Source organism: Aulonocara stuartgranti, assembly GCF_965226115.1.
Source record: "Aulonocara stuartgranti genome assembly, chromosome: 20".
NCBI lineage: Eukaryota > Metazoa > Chordata > Actinopteri > Cichliformes > Cichlidae > Aulonocara > Aulonocara stuartgranti.
In genome coordinates this window covers 30,221,873-30,239,776 of record NC_138956.1, presented here as the reverse complement: position 1 = coordinate 30,239,776, position 17,904 = coordinate 30,221,873, and the positions used below count along the sequence as shown (strand labels likewise).

At 41.7% G+C, this 17,904-nt stretch overlaps 2 protein-coding genes across 3 annotated transcripts in view; one reads left to right on the top strand and one right to left on the bottom strand.

Annotated features, from left to right (window-relative positions):
* Positions 1–2,819: 2,819 nt before the first annotated feature.
* On the bottom strand, positions 2,820–9,030 carry LOC309697975 (isocitrate dehydrogenase [NAD] subunit gamma, mitochondrial-like). Of its 2 annotated transcripts, XM_082520246.1 has the most exons (12): positions 8,908–9,030; positions 7,747–7,794; positions 7,536–7,637; positions 7,323–7,420; positions 6,207–6,322; positions 5,154–5,214; positions 4,924–5,056; positions 4,704–4,837; positions 4,526–4,628; positions 4,145–4,291; positions 3,259–3,414; positions 2,820–3,145 (listed from the first exon to the last, which is right to left on the bottom strand). In XM_082520246.1, the coding sequence occupies exons 1-12, from the start codon at positions 8,974–8,976 to the stop codon at positions 3,044–3,046; spliced, it is 1,269 nt and encodes a 422-aa protein (XP_082376372.1). In that variant the 5' UTR covers positions 8,977–9,030; the 3' UTR covers positions 2,820–3,043. The 2 variants fall into 2 exon arrangements, with proteins under 2 accessions (XP_082376372.1, XP_082376373.1); XM_082520247.1 differs by lacking the exon at positions 7,536–7,637.
* Positions 9,031–11,359: 2,329 nt separating this feature from the next.
* fam120c (family with sequence similarity 120 member C) overlaps positions 11,360–17,904 on the top strand; it is a 38,739-nt gene continuing 32,194 nt past the window's right edge. Inside the window, exon 1 of the mRNA XM_082519762.1 lies at positions 11,360–13,123. Within this exon, the coding sequence (XP_082375888.1) occupies positions 12,608–13,123 (516 nt within the window). The 5' untranslated portion in view covers positions 11,360–12,607. The remainder of the gene's footprint in view (positions 13,124–17,904) is intronic.

The window sequence follows — 17,904 nt, the reverse complement described above, 5'->3', positions numbered from 1 at the left end:
CACAGAAACAGTCGAGCGCGAGGCTCATTGCTGCTCCGCCATTTGTGTATAAACAACTTTCTTATGTCTGTTAAGTATTAAGCATGAACACCAGGCTTCAATTAGTTTTAGTTTACGTGTGAATTGTTGGTTTTTTTAGCTGCACGGCAGTCAAAAAAAAGACTTTTGTTTTGGTCAGCAAATCCCTTCATTACCCGCTGTGCTCTGTTCCTACTGAAGAAACTTGTCCTTTTAAGGCAGGTCATGCATACTGATGTCTCGCAGCTTGTGTCAGTGTACTGGCTTCCTGCGCCTTTTAGAAAAGACTGTAAAGTCCTTTTACTTGTTTGTAAAGTCTAACCTTTCATAGATCTGCAACTTCCAGCTACGGGTGAGAGATATTTTGCTTCCTGTCTTTTATTTCCAGTTAACTGGAAACCATTATTGAGGCCTGGTTCTAGAAAAAAAAAAGCCACACAGGTAGTTGAATGTTGATTTTATCCAAAAATGGCTACTGATCCATTTTAATTGTCCTGAAAACTCCCTGAAAGCCTTCCGTCGATCCAAAATGCTGCCGTGAGAGTACTGACAGGGACTAGAAAGAGAGAACATATTTCTCACTATTGGCTTCTCTTCAGTCCAGAATCAAATTCAAAACCCTGCTCCTCACATACAAGGTCTTGAATAATCAGGCCCCATCTTATCTTCATTACCTTATAGTACCATATTATCCCATTAGAGCACTTCGCTCTCAGACCGCAGGCTTACTTTTTGTTCCTAGAGGATTTAAAAGTAGAATGGGAGGCAGAGCCTTCAGCCTTTTGGCCCCTTTTATGTGGAACCAGCTTCTAGTTTGAACTTAAAAGATGTCTCTACTTTTAAGGTTAGGCTTAAAACTTTCCTTTTTGCTAAAGCATATAGTTGGAGCTGGATCAGGAGGTCCTTAATCCTCCCTTAGTTATGCTGCAATACGTTATGCTGGGGGATTCCCATGATGCTCATGATGTATGACTCACTATGTGTTCATACACCTCTCTGCATGTAATTATTAGTTCTTATTAATCTCTGGCTCTCTTCCACAGCATGTCCTTTTCTTCTCTTCCTCCCCTCACCCCATCCAGTCGCAAGATAGGTGCCCCTCTCTGATCCTGGATCTGCCAGAGGTTTCTTCCTGTTAAAAGGGACTTTTCCTTCCTACTCTTGCCAAGTGCTGATTGTTGAGGTTTTCTCTCTATTAATGTGGAGTGTTTACCTTAAAATATAAAGTGCTTCGAGAAGACTGTTGGTGTGATTTGGTGCTATATAAATAAAGTTGAACCAAATTAAATTGAATCTGGATTTACGTCAGGGTGAGACTCTCTGCCTGTTTACTCTCCATAACTAGTCATCAGAAGTGTAGTTAAACTGCAACAGATACTTTCATGTAGCTGGTTGTGATGATTGATGGAGAAACTGTCTCAAGGCCGAAAGGATTCACAGTAACTTAATAAATTACCGCACACACCCAGCATATGTCAATCTGTAGGACACATGTGTGAGTCTATGTAACTCCACCCTTTTAAAACGGTGGGCCTTTTACCTTCTAACCATCAGACTGTGAACAAACAGAAACCTCTAAGTTAAAAACACTCTGGTTAAGCCTTCAATTAACTGATTGTCACTGATTATAAAGGGATATTTCACAATCACTTGAATGTTTATTGTGTTACATTTGATGCTGTATTTTTACCTTTAAATGGAGGGCAATGGAAATACCACCATGGTGGGTGTGTAATTCTGTGAATAGGATTGATCTTTAATTGTATTTATAAGAAGCAAAACGATAATTAAATTGATGGGGTTTGTTAGTGTTATCGGCGCATCAGCAGCTGGAGGAGTATTGAAACGTCTGGTGTTGTGTAGTGCAAAACACAAAATAATGAGGCTGAAGGGACCCAAACAAACACTGTGATGCTGGGTGGACTGGGAGAGAACGACGCAGCCAGCTCTTAAATGCTCTGCGGAGACTGAACAGGTGCGCCCATTAGCGCTAATTAACCCCGCCCACTCTGAAAACTGCACAACAACACAGACGAGACGGAAGGAAATGTGACCAGAGGGCTGCCACATTACATAATTACTGTTATTAACACCATGTTACAACACCTGTAGCCTTGGCCCCTCCCATTTAAAACAAGCCAAAATAAATTCATGCAGGTAAAAAATGGATGGATGCTCCACAGGTTTTTAGTTAACCGTATCTCTGATGCCTTAAACCTCCATTCTTTCTACTGGCCAGCGGGGGGCGACTTCTGGTTGCAAAAATACTTCCATTAGAAGTCTAAGGAAAGACTGCCCTTGACCAACTTGATCTGTGATCTGAGTTACTTTATTTATATTTAGTTATTTGAAGCAGGGCTGCGATACATTTTCCATATATTTATTATCACAGTGGTTCATATAAAAATGACCAGAGGTGTAAGTGCAAGTAATCCCTGTAAGCCCAAAGCTCAGGCTCTAAACACTGATTAAAGAGACAGTGGAGGAACTGAAGGGCTCCAGCTTATTTTACGTGATTACTTTTTCTATCTTTGAATTGTGCAAAGCTGCTCTGTAGGTGTCCAAGAATGCAAATATGGGGGGTGCAAATAGGCACAGTAATTTATCCATTCAGCTATCCATCCACCCATGCATCAAAATGTTGTGGTTGCACAATATGATGTGAAATGCAAAGCTGGAACAGCTATATTTCAGTAGGTGACAACAGTTTGGTTAATGTTTTGATTTTTAGTGCACGGTTTATAACAGTTTTCCATAATAATAAGAAATCGATCCACAATAAGATACATAGAAAGCATTAGTTGGATCTCAAACAGGTGCTTTATTTTTTGCAGTTTCACAAATTATTCATACAATAATTAGGAAATCTTGAATATAATATCTATCATAGTACTATTATATATTTCTGCTTTACACAGAGGGCTTTTTAAACCACTGAACCCACATAGGAACTAAAAGCTGTCCATACATTACAGCTTCAGTCCAGTCTTACAATGAAAGGTGCAATCGTACAGTCATCTGGTTTCTAGTGTCTCTGTGTGCGAGGTCCACTGCTCTGGATTGCATCCATGATGGACTGGACCATTTCAGATGTGGAGCCCTTACCTCCCAGATCAGCAGTGTGCAGCTGGAACACAAAGGAGATAACATATTTAGAGTAATGTCGAAATACAAAGCAGGACATAACAATAAAAGTTGAATACCACCAACAAATTGCATGTAGCATTGGTCAAATCGTACCTGGGAATCGGTGATTGTAGAGAGGATGGCTTTGCGGATCATGCTGGCGTAGCCGTGGAGCTTAAGGTGATCCAGCAGGAGGCAGGAGGCCAGCAGCATGGCCGTGGGGTTTGCCGTGTTCTTGTTAGCGATGCTCTTCCCAGTATTCCTGGTGCCCTGTGCAGAGAAGAGCACATTTAGAAAAGTGATACATCCATTTATACGTCCTTACAAAAATGAGATGTTACATCAGGGGAGGCTTGAGTGAGTGTACACTCATATGTGCGTATAGAGCTTGATTGGAAAAACAACAATTATGGTTTCGTTAAAAATTAAAGTGCTTAGATTACACAATAGGGAAAAATTCAAAAGAGGGAAGTTAACGCTGCACGTTCACATGAAAGAGGTGAAATAGAAAAGAAGGAAAGAACCAGACGACCAGAAGCAGGACTGGGATTCAGCTGCCGAGGGTGAGGTGAGGAGCACTCAGACCACCCAGCCATGGACATGTGTTCATTAGGAGATGATGAACATCATACACACCCACAAAAAAACTTGTCTGAAAACCGGACCAGTTCAGTGATTCCAGTTAGTGGAGGCGAGGCTAGCAGACAAATCACTGACGATACAGGAAGCTTAGCCAGTCAAAGTGGCCACACACACCCAACTCCAACTTCTTCTTTTAGCTGGTGAGTTATAAATATTGATAGAGACCAAAACCTTTGTTGTACGAGGCTGTTAACATGATTATTGATGCTTTAACGGTGGGATTTTAACAGGGCAGTCCACAAAGATGACTCGCTTTTGGAGAGAGCCTCAAGTGGACCCTAGAAAAACTGCAGCTAACCCCAGAGAGAAAAACAAAGAACCCACAAGACATGTAGAGATCTCATTAACCCTGTCTCACCGTCTCAAACACAGCGTAGTTTTCTCCGTAGTTGGCTCCAGGCACCAGGCCGGGTCCACCCACCAGGCCGGCACACACGTTGCTCACAACGTTGCCATAAAGGTTAGGCATGACCATCACATCAAACTGCTGAGGCCTGGAAACCAGCTAAAACACACACAGAAAAGCTCATTTTAGGACATGTTTACAAGCTGGAGAAGCCAGCACACACACGTTTTTTTGAATACAGAAGGAGGTTTCAATGACTAACCGCCTTCTGTTGTGACTCTCAAGAGTCTTGGCTTGAAAACGCTCACATTTTCTGATTAAATACCCCAGTAAGAATGTGAGGGACATGCTGACACAGACACCACACAATGAAATGGTCTCACATGGACATGCCTGCATGGTTGTGTTATCCACAATCATGCTGTTGAAGGTGATTTCAGGGTAACCACTGGCCACCTCTTTACAGCACTCCAGGAAGAGGCCGTCGCCCAACTTCCTGCTCTGAGAAACAGACGAAAAATGAGTGGAACACATTTAAGAAACGAGATAAAACACAGGAACAGAAACGGACATGATGTTAGCTTTGTGGATGGCGGTGACTCGTCTGCGTCCTTTCTCTCGAGCTGTCCTGAAGGCGTAGTCGGCGATGCGTAAAGATTTGGTCCTGGTGATGATCTTCAGACATTCGACGACGCCTGGTACACTCTGCAGAGGTGCAGTGGAGATAAAACAGAGACTGATTAGTTAGAGATGCACTCAAAGAGATGGGATCCACACACACAGAGACACACCTCATGCTCCAGGCTGCTGTACTCGCCCTCCGTGTTTTCCCTGATTGTTATGATGTCGATGTTTCTGTGGTGCGTCCTCACTCCTGGCAGGGACTGGCTGTGCATCACACTGGCGTACAGATCCAGAGTGGTACTGCAGCGAGGAAGATGAGCACAAACAGAGAGCTCAAATTCTGTGACTTTACATCAGCAAAAAATCTGAGCTGAAAACCAAAGAGTTGTCGACTCACCGGAGGAGGCTATTTCGGGACTTATGGGAAGGTGGCAGGTTGTGGTTGGTCTCAATATTTCCTAAATAAACAAACATATTTATGTTTAAAAGAGAAAAAAAATGAACTGTTGCAATCCAAAATTAAAAAATCCATCTTTCCAACAGATTTTTTCTGCACTAGTTAAGTTTTCTACTAATTTCCTTGCATACGTTTTTCCTGTGTAAAGTTCAGTTTGTTTCTCTTATTATTGGTTCTTTATTTGTGGATATGACATGTTTGCACACCTGTTACCTTTGGTGTCTGCCTCACTGACTGTCTACTCCTGTATGACCTCACCCTGGATAGTAAAATACTTCAGCTTTGAGCTTCTTATTTCTTCCTCTCATGTCCTGTGATTGGATTCTCCTCCTCCTCTGTGCTCTCTACATCATTAGGCACAACACTGACTATGTGATTTTCTCAACATGCACATCCAAATATTTCATTTCAGAGTTTCCGTTTATTTATTTTTATTATGAATTGTAAACATAAATAAAATGTTTACATGTATACGAAAAAGGAATCAATAAAGCTTCCTAAGAACATTAAAAATCTCTTGTACCAGTCACACCTCACTGTTGGGCCACTTAAAAATTTACATTCAAATACTTACCATGAAAAAAGTATAAAGACTAATCAGAGGTAATTCACATGTTGATCTTCATTTGTCTGCCTCTTTTGATCTGAAATTCGTCTTGTACTTGTTGGGAAGTGATTATAAGTAGAGCACAAGAATCAAACTCAGTAAAATAAATCGGAACAGAAGAGGAAAAAGAAGTTCAATTGTGTTTATTGTATATGATTGGTTCAGTGTTATCGCCTCTGGGAATGATTTATGTCCGTTTGTCTCACTTACATCTCTAAAAATGATTTAGTCATGAAAGTTGCTTCTTTTGTGTTTTTTTTTCTTTTTTAGGAACATGATGTTTACTGTTTATGAGACACAAAAAATAAAAAACGTTACAATTTTTGTGTTTCTTTTGCATATTACCTGCCTTATAACTTCATTTAAGGTATATTTTCCACAGTTACCTTTCAGTGCAACTCCATTGCGTCTGATAGCCATTATGGCGTTATTGATATCATCTTCTGAGGTCTTAGTCGAGTCCACATTGACGACTTCGAAGTCTACAGGCACACAGCAGAATCTGATAGTGAACACAGGCAAAGAGAGCACTTATGAATGAGAGAGCTGAACCATTTAGTGGCCTAATATTAGCACTGCATCTGTGTGTGCGTGTGTAGTCAACATTATGGAGTGTGTCTCAGGGCATCCCACGGGAAATTCTGAGCATCAGCGACTTAAATCCTGGCATTCTGTTGAATGTTAATGCACCAGTATGTGCCCTTTCTGCATCAGTTTATGTTTTTAGCAAGAGCCAAAAGGAACTAATCAGTCACCCATTTGTTTTTAACCGCTTATCCAACTTAAGCTTCTTCTTTTTCTAAAACTGCTCCCTCTGGACTGGGGAGATTGGCTGCTCCGAGCAGGACCTCACAATCTTACTGAGAAGTGAAAGAAAGAGGGAGCGTGAGGACGACCGGATTTGTGTGGCATCATCAGAGTTTCCTCTGTGTGCTGGCTGGAGTCAACCTTAGAGATATAGTGAGGAAGTCAGACATCCAGATGAAGCTCAGAGTTGAGTTGCTGGTATTACTCGTCAAAAGGAGCTAGTTGACATGGTTCAATTGTCTGAGCTCCTCTCTTTGAAGACACAGAATCAACCAGAGATGTTATACATCTCATCTGACATGGGAATGCATGGATGGATGGATGTAGGCTTGAGCGTATCCCAGTTGACATGAGGTGCAAATCTAATCCTCTAAACTCTACTGAAGTCTTAAATTCATTGCTTATACATTTCTGTGTTTTAAAAAATACTTTAAAAGCTGTTACTATGAACAGCTTTCTGTCTAAAATGTGCACACACTGTGAGAAGGAAACATTAGCCGAGGATGGTTCAAGAAGTCAGGGTAACCTTTATTTATCCAGACATCCTTTACAATGGCAGCCAGGCAAAAAGCCTCTGGACGAAATTTATGAAGTGCTAAAAATTGTAAAAAGTTTTGAATTTTCAACACGCTGGTGGTGAATGTTTCAGTGAAATTCTGCAGAGAGTAATCGTGAGTGCATGAGGGAATTCTCACCGGAATAGCTCACACACGTGTTTGGCCAGCTCCGGTCCGATGCCATCTCCAGGAATAAGAGTCACGGTGTGTCTGCCTCCGTAACGAGCAGGTGGAGCCTGTAATGCACAAACACACACATTTTAGATACAACCCTAAACAAACTACAGAGACCTGTCACTCTTTTAGCTGTTACACTAAATCTTATAAGCACTTATAAGCATCCATACTCACTATGGTCTTGGGTGGGTGGAGGGAGGAAGGATTCAGAGCAAACAGGGGAGAGAAAATAGGACAAAGGAGAGGCTGAGACCACATTTTCTTGGAGAATCGACTCTAAATGTGAATCATGGTGAGGGGTGGGGAGTCAGAAGGTCTCCTAAAGACCGAGCTTACAGAAATTATAGAAGCTATAAAATAAATCCTCATATATAACACAACTTACAGTGTAAGTTGACTTGTGAGTCTGATGACAGGCTGCCACAACAAAACCCTAAAGATGCAGAGAAAAACAGAGGTTACACGCAGACAAGTCCTCTTAAAATGACCAAATTACCTTCATAATAAATAGTATTCTAATTTTAAAATGTTCTAAAAAAAAAAAAAAAAACCCAAAAAACTATATCTACATATATATAGTTTTTGACTTTTATAAAAATTATTTATTTCATTTTATTTATTTGTTTTTAGCTATAAAACCAGGTCACAGACACGTTGGAGGCTGGCTGCCTCTACTCCTAGCAGCTTCACTGTTACGCTGTTATTTAGATAAAGACGGCTGATCTGGACGTGTTTGATGGACCTGTTCTGGAACCCGGCCCATATGTTTGACACTACTCATCCACATGCAGATGAAACAAAAGAAACATTTCTGTTGTTTGGATATTTTTAGGAGGGTTGGTGGAAGTATTACAAGTGCAATAAAGTAATAATTAGTCGATGTTTTCTATGTTGTGATGCTAGTATTACCACACAGGAGTGAAAACAAACGTAATTATGGGTCTCGACAGGCTGTTTGAATCATAAATAAATAAAAACATGCATTTCCACCGTGACCTGCAGACTTTAATGAACATGTAAGCATAGCAGAGTCGACGAGCGTGGAAAACTGAGGTTTTTCTTTGAGCTCAAATACAATGAAAAACAAAACAGGAAATGCCTTCCGGATTGGCAGCTTAAACATAAGAGCGAGCCTGATGAGGCTTGTTGCGTTTGTTTTGTGCAGACTGGCATGTCTACACAACAGCGAGGCGCATATTTGTGTAGTTATACCTTCTCGAAACTTCTTAAAACTGCGTCTGAGTAACAACACAAGCAAAACACGGACTCGTGGACAACAGACAGCTTTTCCGCCGGAGAAGTGAACCTGTCTGTCTTTACTCGGCGCAGAGGTGTAGTCTCTGAATAATGCATGACTTTGCAGGGAAGAGTGTAGGCTTACAGATGGCAGCAGGAAACATCCTCAAACTGCAGAATTACGTAAAACGCTGACGCGAACCGGACGCTGACCCGTGGTGCTGAACGGACAGCGGCAGCTAACTAACCACCTGCTGCACCATCCAAAACGCGGTGTGTTCAACAGGTAACCGCACCGGGCGGCTCCTACCTGCGGTGACCGGGGGCTGAAGAGCGGTTTCAGGGTTCCGGACAGAGCGCGCATAGAGCGGGTCGTCATGTCTACTCTTCCCTCTGAAGACAGGAAGACACGGGGACGAGCTGCGCGATCACGTTAATCTGTCTGTAATGGGCGTAGGTTTTATTTGAGCCCTACAGCCAGGGGCGGTTCCAGGAGTTTTAAATGGGGTGCCACGGGGATTACAAGAATCAGGGTGTGGAGGGCGGAGGCTCATGGGAAATAAAAAAACAAAACAAACAACCTCAGAAATGAGAATTAAAAACCAACCAAAAGCACCTGAAACATATCGAAAATTTGTTGTAACAATTTAACGTGAAGTCCTCCTAAGTAACGCTGGAAATAATATGATCACCGGTTGCTACGGAAACGCACGTATAACTTCTTGGTATTAAAATCAGCAGTAAATAAAGTGTAGCACCAAAAACATGCCAGTGACTGCTTTGATTTACACAGTCGCCTTTAGTTTGTTATTTTTTCTGCAAACACTCGCTAACTACTCCAATGGTAGTAAAATGTGAATAGATGGGCCTTTAATGTTCGCCTTTGAAGTAAAAGCTGTGCCTCGGAGCCGCCAACATGTTTCAAAAGGTGTAACACTGAGTTCAAAGGGGAATGGTCCCTGTTTCTGGTTTCTATCACACTTTTCACAATTTCAAGTGCGTAGCTGCAATGTTAGGAGAAAAATCACTTCCATGCAAATTACATGCAACAAGGTTTTTCCTTGGCAACAGGTGGATCTCTAAGGAAAAATATGGCCTACTGATTGATCTCTAGCCAACATGACTGGGGCTTTGGTAAATTCAAATTCAAATTCAAATTTTATTTGTCACGTACACAGTCATACACAGTACGATATGTAGTGAAATGCTTGGACAACTGCTCGTGACCTAAAGAAAACAAAAAAGGAAAAGGCTATGAATAAGATAGGAAATAAATATGAAAAATTAAAAAGGGTAAATTTAACTAGGAAGGAATAAAATATAAATTAAGGTTAAAAATGAAATAACTGTACAACACAAATTAGAATGAAGGGTAAATTTAACTGGGAAAGAATAAGATAAAATATATAAATTAAAGTTGAAAATAAAATAACTGTACAACAAAATACACAATATAGAACTATATAAGAATGTATGAAGAAATATAAATAAATAAATACACAATAACAGCAGCTGTACAAGTATTAACTGGAAATGAAGAATATAATGTCCAGTGTTGTGCAATCCACATTATGTCTTGTGCAGTGCAAATATGCTTAAAGTGATTTAAGTGATGAAGTGAAAACAATGTCCAGAATGTCCAGTGTGTGTAAGAACTGTATGTGTGGGTCAGTACTGTGTGGTGGTGTGATTGAGAGACCGTATCGCCTGCGGGAAGAAGCTCCTCCTCAGTCTCTCTGTGTTGGTCTTCAGGGAGCGGAATCGCTTTCCTGACCTCAACAGAGAGAACAGTCTGTTGTTGGGATGGCTGAGGTCCTTCACGATCTTCCTGGCCTTGGTAGTCATTCGCCCAGCAACCTTCCAACCAGTCAGGGAATAATCATTTTTCTTTCATAAATGGTGGTTGCCAGATGACCAGAGCAGTCTCTAAGCTTGACCAGGGCCTTATTCACACAATCCTCCATCCAGCAGTCACATGTTTGCAAAACTTCAGTAGTCTGGATACAATACTAAACATGCTTAATGTTACTGAATGGTAGAAGTAAATAACAGTGTCTCAAATATCCTTTTTCACAGAATTACTGTGGCTCAATGTACAGAGTCTAAAGTGAAATAAACCATTAATGTGAGAGAGCAGGTGAGTCTCTGCTGGGCAGACGTTAGCAATGTTAGGCTTTCAGAATTTCTCATTTAATACATCCCTCCTGAGTCACCACAGGCTCAGTTACTCTTCTAGTCATATCCAGAAATCAGCTTGAAAACCTTGCACAGTGTTCCCACAGGTGGAGTCCAGAGCTATTCTGATTTCCCCTCAGACCACGCCACCTGGTTTCATTTCATTCTTCATTTCCTCTTTCTTTTCATATAACTTGTATAAAGACTTATTAAGATGATTTTTTTAATACAGTACGTTGATTTTTCTCAACAGCACATTTGATATATGCTGCCACAAGGAGGCGACAAACTCAAAGACTTTCGGCACAGGTGGGACAGCGCCATTCTACCTGTTACACTGCTTAAGTAACTGATTCATTTTAAACTACCACCAATTTATATCTATTTTGTAGTTGACCACTTTATACTACTTTGATTCCTTGAATAAAATGCTTAAAAAATCTCAACACGATAGAGATTGGTGCGTCAATATCAGAAATATAAAACACCAGCTATATTTCGATACATTTTGCTTGCTTTTATGCTTTTATTTTAAAGAAAAAATAACGGTCTGCACGTTGAACTGTCAAATAATCACGTATTTACTGGGTTCACTTGGAGAACTGCTGCTCTCCAGCTTTTTTATCCTCGTACAAACCGTCGCTGGCAGTTGTAGTTTTTTCTCGTTGCCGACGCTCGTGTTCTGGACGGACGCTATGCCATAGTCAGACTACTGTTCCCGTCGCTCCCCGCGCTCTGCCGCGCCTCCTTCCTCGCCTCCCTCCGCCTTCCCTCCCACTCCACTGGGCCGCGAGGAAGTCGCAAGATGGCTGACGTCGCTTGGAAGTAACGTTCCCCTCTGCAACATGAAGCCGTGAGCGTGGAAGAAAGCGAGGGAGGCACCATCGGGCTTTTATTTTTATTTTCTTTTAGTTACTTTTCTTTTCTTTCGTCAAACATCCATCTCATTCCGCGTCGTGTCCGCCCCGGACTTGTCTTCGGGAGTTGACGCGTCAAATCACGCCGGGGACCCTGCCAGCAGCAGCTAGCAGCTTAGCCACAGTTAGCAAATATTAGTGCAGCCAGGCACGCTGCTCATTAGTTTGTGTTAAATTAATATTCTGACACCTGTTATCCTGCACGCTGGTGTAGCACACGTGCTGAAATTTCCCAGAGCCAGTGGCGAATAAATGTGAACATTTTCATCTGTCAGGTTTAAAAAAAAAAACGGTTTTCAAGCTGCTCGGTTCACCATCATGTCCGCGAACTGGCCATCCAGCCTGTGGGTTTGCTAACTAAAAAAAGCGCAGTATTGCATCTGTTTCATGTGCACAAAACAGCGGGATTTTTTTTTATTTTGCAGACATTTCTCGGTCCACCATCTCGCTGCATTTTTGTTACTCGCTACCGACTGCATTTTGGAAGCTGGTCTTGTTAAAGCCAAATTATGGGAGCAGGAAACGTGTTAAACTTTTTCTGGTAGGTAGGTAGCTACACTGGCCTTTTCTGGCATCTCACCAAAAATCCACAGGGATGGACACTAAACTGAGCACCCTCGACCAAAACTAAAGTAAAGAAATAAAACAAACAAATTGGCATTTCGATATCTTGGGATAACTACCAGAAACAGTCGTGCGGCGGTGCATGGTGACTCGTTTTGCTAGGCAGCGTGACAGCCAAGTTGGTTTGCTGGGTTAACTAAACTACAGTTTTGTCACTACATCGGAGACCAGTTAGCTTTGCCCCGGAGTGCACAGCTAGCTGCAAGTCTCGCCCCACAACACGTTACAAACACGGCGTACAGAACGTATTCAGAGCCCGCTCCCGGTCAGACGCACCGGCTCAATAACACCGTCATGGGAGTGCAGGGCTTTCAGGAGTATTTAGAGAAGCGGTGTCCCGGGGCCACGGTCCCCGTGGACCTCCTCAAGCTTGCCCGGACCGCGGCCCGCCAGCCCCCTCACCATCATCACCCACACCACCACCCACATCACCCCGGGCCCATGCCTCCCCCGCCCCCGCCTGCCAGGATCCTAATCGACGCTGATTCCGGCCTGCAGCGCCTGTACGGCGGCTACCAGACGGACTGGGTGTGCGGAGGCGAGTGGAACGCCATGCTGGGATACCTGGCCGCCCTGTCGCAGGCCTGCTTGTACCAGGGTGGCCTGGAGCTGGTCGTGGTTTTCAACGGCACCCTGGGGAAGGAGCGCTGGCCCGAGTGGGCGCGGCGAGCTCAGAGCCAGCGACAGACGGCGCAGCTGATAGTCAACCACGTCGGCAGCAAGGCCACCCCGCCTCCCCGGGCATGGTTCCTGCCCCCGGCCTGCCTCAGCCACTGTGTCCGCCTCGCCATGTTCCGCTTCCGAGTGCGGGTAAGCAGATCAATCATGGCTGTGTGAAAGTTGTTTTATTGTGGTCGTGTCATACGGCGTGCCGCTCATTTTACACTTGTTAGGTGCAGCAGGCCCATTTAGCTGTTTGCATCATTCACAACCGTTTTAACGCCTTCCCTGGTTTGTGGCAAGTGCAAGAAGCAGCTCTAACCACAGAAACGAGTGAACACCTGAGTCTTATTATTATGCTTATTTTTTCGTTGTTTTTTTTTTTCCGTTTTGTTTTTTTTTCTTTTGCACAAATGCAATCACTTTCTGTTAAAGCAGTGTTTTTTGGACTAGCTCTTTCCACCCAGCAAAGCCAGATGTCAGTTTCTAGCTGTTGCATGTGGCTGCTGCTCTTTGCTTTGTGGGGTTACAGCCTCCAATGCTTCAGACACGCCTGTTCTTTTGGCCACTGGTAGTCCCAAAATCCTGAGCATAGGTTTTTTTTTCCAACCCACTAGATCTGGAGCGCCAGACACTTATTCTAGTGCACTCTTTGTGATTTTTTTCCCCCCTCCCATCTTTTCTGCATCATTTTATGCTGCATATATCTGGGATGTAGTGTATAGTCTCACTCATGCATTCTGTATTGCTTTCATGATTTCATTTCTGGTCTCTTTTGTGCTTGTGGACCAAACATGAGAATCAGAGTGTGAATACTTGATAATTCTGTCTGAAAGTGAGCTAGTGAGCTACTTCTGTGATTTTTTATTTTTTTATTTTTTTTTATTTTTTTTTGGAGGGGGGGGGGGGGGGGGGTGATATAGCCTGCTTTTGCATTACACTTGTCCAAAAATATATTTATAAGTCCCTGAATTTTAATGTAGGATTTCTGCCTATTTAAGAAAAGAAATTCTACACTTTCCATATACACCAGTGATGATATTTATGAAAATTTGCACAGGCTTTTTCTACCCGGTTGAGCTACATATTTGCTTCTAGCTGTTGTGTGTAGCTGCTCTTCTTTGCACTCACATGCGTTTGGAATCTGCTGGGACCGTCCTCACCTTCCCCATCTGCTCCAGTTGTTCCTTGAGCCCCTAGTACTTGTCAATCATGGATGCAGGCTTAAGCACAGGGCATTTAGTTGCACTTATTCATGGTGAATTTTTAGGCCAATTTTCACCTTTCACTTTATGCTATTAATATCTGGGGTATAATTCAGCAAATCTCTTGGGGAATTCTGCATTACTTTCAAATAATTATTCTCATTTATTTTCCCTTCCCATAGATGTGATTCAGTTCTTGTCAGTCCTTTTTTGTTTTTCCTCGTGTTTAAACATGAAAGTCAGTGTAAACGGCTGATAATTCTGCCTGATAACAGGCTACTTTATTGTCTTTTGTTTGAAGAAGTCACCTGCTCAGAGGTGCCTAAAATACCTGTCCAAAAAGGGATTTCTAAATGCCTGGATTTTAATAGCTTAGATGTGTTTCAGCAAGATTTCTGTAGATTTGATATGTCTCACACAACTGTCATGATTTTAAAGAATTTAGCAATTGGTATCTCTAGCTGGTCCTTGCAGCTGGTGCCCCGTGTTTGTAACGGTCTGGAAGGAGGTGAAGTCTGTCCAAGATAAATTCAGATATAGTGATAAATGCTTGGTCTAAAAGAATTTGTCATTCCAAAGTGGAGATTGGAAACATGTACTTTAAGGCATGACCTGTCTAGCCTATATATTACATAACATGAACTCGGTGAACTTTTTTATACATTGTTGAGCAGCTGCTGAGTTGGGAGCACTATTTATAGTTCCCAGGTGACTTACAGTGGTATACTTTGAATTAATTTGTATATTTGAGTTAGTTGGTGTTTCAGAATAGGGCTGTTTGATATAACGATATATAAATCGGATGACGATATAAAAACGTCTATCTTTAATTTTACGCTATTGTTTGTTTCGTGGTGTCGCAAAATAAACTGTTTGAGGCAATATTTTGTCATCGTTCTGATGGTCACTGTAGTGGCTATATTAATTTCTTTAAAGTTCTCTCTTTCTCTTATATTTAATATAACCACACTACAGACGGACAAGCGCCTGTTTTTATGCGTTGTGGTTAGCAACAACGACGGTAACACCATCGCGTGTCCGCTTGTTTATGTTCCACATAAGCCTTTCACAATAAAGCTCAAGACCCTGTTGAGACTTTTCAAAATAAACTGAATCACGTGAAAGAGCAGATTATTTACAGATGAGAAGTAAAAAAGAGCCTCCAGGTGCTAAAAAATAAACCTTAGACTCAAACGTTAGAACAGGCTTTTCCCCGCAGCACGCCGTGTAATAAATACTCAAAGAAAACGGCGGCCGTTACAACTTATGTCTAAAAATGTATAGTTTCATGCAGGAAACGCTTCCCGCAAGTCGAGCTGCCCGAGATTCACAGAATTTACAGAAAATGTTACATTTTTGTGATTTATATCGTCGTCAGACGATAGAATTATTATATCGGGATATGAGATTTTGGTCATATTGCACAGCCCTATACAGAATACTAGAAATAAAATATTTTTGTGCATCTGACCTTTTGAAACATCAGTAATGTGCTTTATAAATGCACTGAACCACTCTGCTGTTATCATACAGTAATGTGAAATATATAATGCATCCTAGAGAGCCATAAATGTGCCTCTAGCAGTCCCCTCTTGTCAGCTTTATGTAGCCTGCTATCATGTTTTGCCTTTGATCTACATTCCCATAGCTAGTATAACAAAAACACAGTGCCATATTGTTTCCTGAGAGGATACTTGTTAGAATAGAAAAATCCCACCTACATTACAACACAACACACTCTGATGCTTCATGTGCTCGTACAGCATCGTTACTCACAGTTCCCATGTGTGCACGCTTGTTTTGCCCTACCTGTATTCTGAGAAACTGTGTTGCTTCTGCAGCTCCAAGTATTTCACCTCTGCTTGCATTGCACCTTCACTTTAGTTACTGTTGTTCTTATCTGTGCAGCTTTGGGTCTCTGCTTACTTCTATGTGTACTGGATGCCAGTTTAGTGTTTTTGGAGTTGCTACACATGCCTTTTTCTGGTCATTAAACTCTGGTATTAATTCTAGATATACAGACTTAAAGCTGAAACTAATTGTTTACTTTTAGCACTGGACTGTGTGGCTAAAAATTCACATCACAATATTTTTTAAGATTCTAGCTGTTTTATTGTATATTATGCCATTATTGATGTATAATTTCTATTTAAGTGGGCATTCATTCTTCTGTCAGAAACAAATTGGTAAATGGTAAATGGCCTGCATTTGTATAGCGCTTTACTTAGTCCCTAAGGACCCCAAAGCGCTTTACGCTACATCCAGTCATCCACCCATTCACACACACATTCACACACTGGTGATGGCAAGCTACATTGTAGCCACAGCCACCCTGAGGCGCACTGACAGTGTCCGGCGAGGCTGCCGGACACTGGAGCCACCGGGCCCTCTGACCACCACCAGTAGGCAACGGGTGAAGTGTCTTGCGTGTCTTGCCCAAGGACACAACGACCGAGACTGTCCGAGCCGGGGCTCGAACCTTCCGATTACAAGGCGAACTCCCAACTCTTGAGCCACGATCGTTTAACGTTTTAACATTGTTATAAACGTTAACTTAAATAAAACAAAGACCATACAACCAAAACAATTAATAACCTACTCTTAGTCTTAATAAAATTAAATAAATTTGAATATTTGTAATAGTCAGGTATTTACTGAGGATGTCCCTGGCAACTAATTTATTGAATGTTTAAATATGCAGGGGGAAAAAATAAGACTGACTAATCCCCCCCCAAAAACACTCAAAATATTTGGGACTAAATACAGCCTATTGCCATGGCTATAATAACATCTGACAACCAACTGCTACACATCAATGTGTAACCAACTAGTTTCTAATGCTGACTAGTGAGGGTGGCAACGTTTAAATATCTGGTCAACTAGTTATGCACGTCTCTAGTGTTTACTGCATGTTGTGGCTTGATTATTGAAATTTTAATTAACATTTTACTTTGGATTTAGCCACAGGCCTTTATAAATATGTCACTCATTTTGTCTTGGGTTGTAGACCTTTTATTCATAGCATCGTGCATTCATCCTCTCCTTTGAAGCACAAACGCAATCATCATTTTGTTCAGCTCGATTTGAGTGGGCTTAAAGAGTGTCCTTGGTTTACAAGCTATCTCAAAACAGTAAAAGTCATAAAAGGATCCAACAAACGAAGGTGGAAGGATCATCACAGTTAGCGCAGCCTTTTTCTCAGAATCGCTGGGCTTTATAGTCAAATATATTTGCATCTGCATGCTCCACCACTTTCATGTTTTTAACCTACTGATTTGTGCGTTGAATTAGGTATACAGTATATGTAGTTGATGGGGGAAAAAAAAGACTTAAAGATTTTTTTTTAAGTTCAGTAAACTAATGTTGAGTAAACTGCGTTATATAATTGAGCTTACAGCATTTTTTTTAACACGGTAGTTGTCACCCTAAAGTTTTTTTTATACATCAATCAGTGGTTTTCTTTGCTCCCATTGGTAGTCACTTCAATTATCCACCTCAAAATTTTGAATTTTCACTTCGTACACGCCCACTCTCCCTGTCGCTAACTGTTGTTGCTACCAGTCGCTGAATGTCATTGTTATATCGCTGCTAGGCTTTTAAAGTCTGCTTCACTGTTAGTTGATTTAAAAGCATCATCGTGTTGTAGTGGTTCTAGCACTGTTGAATAGTAACTAATTAGTATTTCCCAATGATAATAAATGTCTTGCATCGTTTTGACATTGTTCA

Coding starts and splice junctions, on each gene's coding strand:
- LOC309697975 (XM_082520246.1), bottom strand. CDS start 8,976: ATGACGACCCGCTCTATGCGCGCTCTGTCCGGAACCCTGAAACCGCTC. Junction 5,057..5,153: donor TCCCGAAATAGCCTCCTCCG/GTGAGTCGACAA, acceptor TCCTCGCTGCAG/TACCACTCTGGATCTGTACG. Junction 3,146..3,258: donor CTACAATCACCGATTCCCAG/GTACGATTTGAC, acceptor TTTGTGTTCCAG/CTGCACACTGCTGATCTGGG.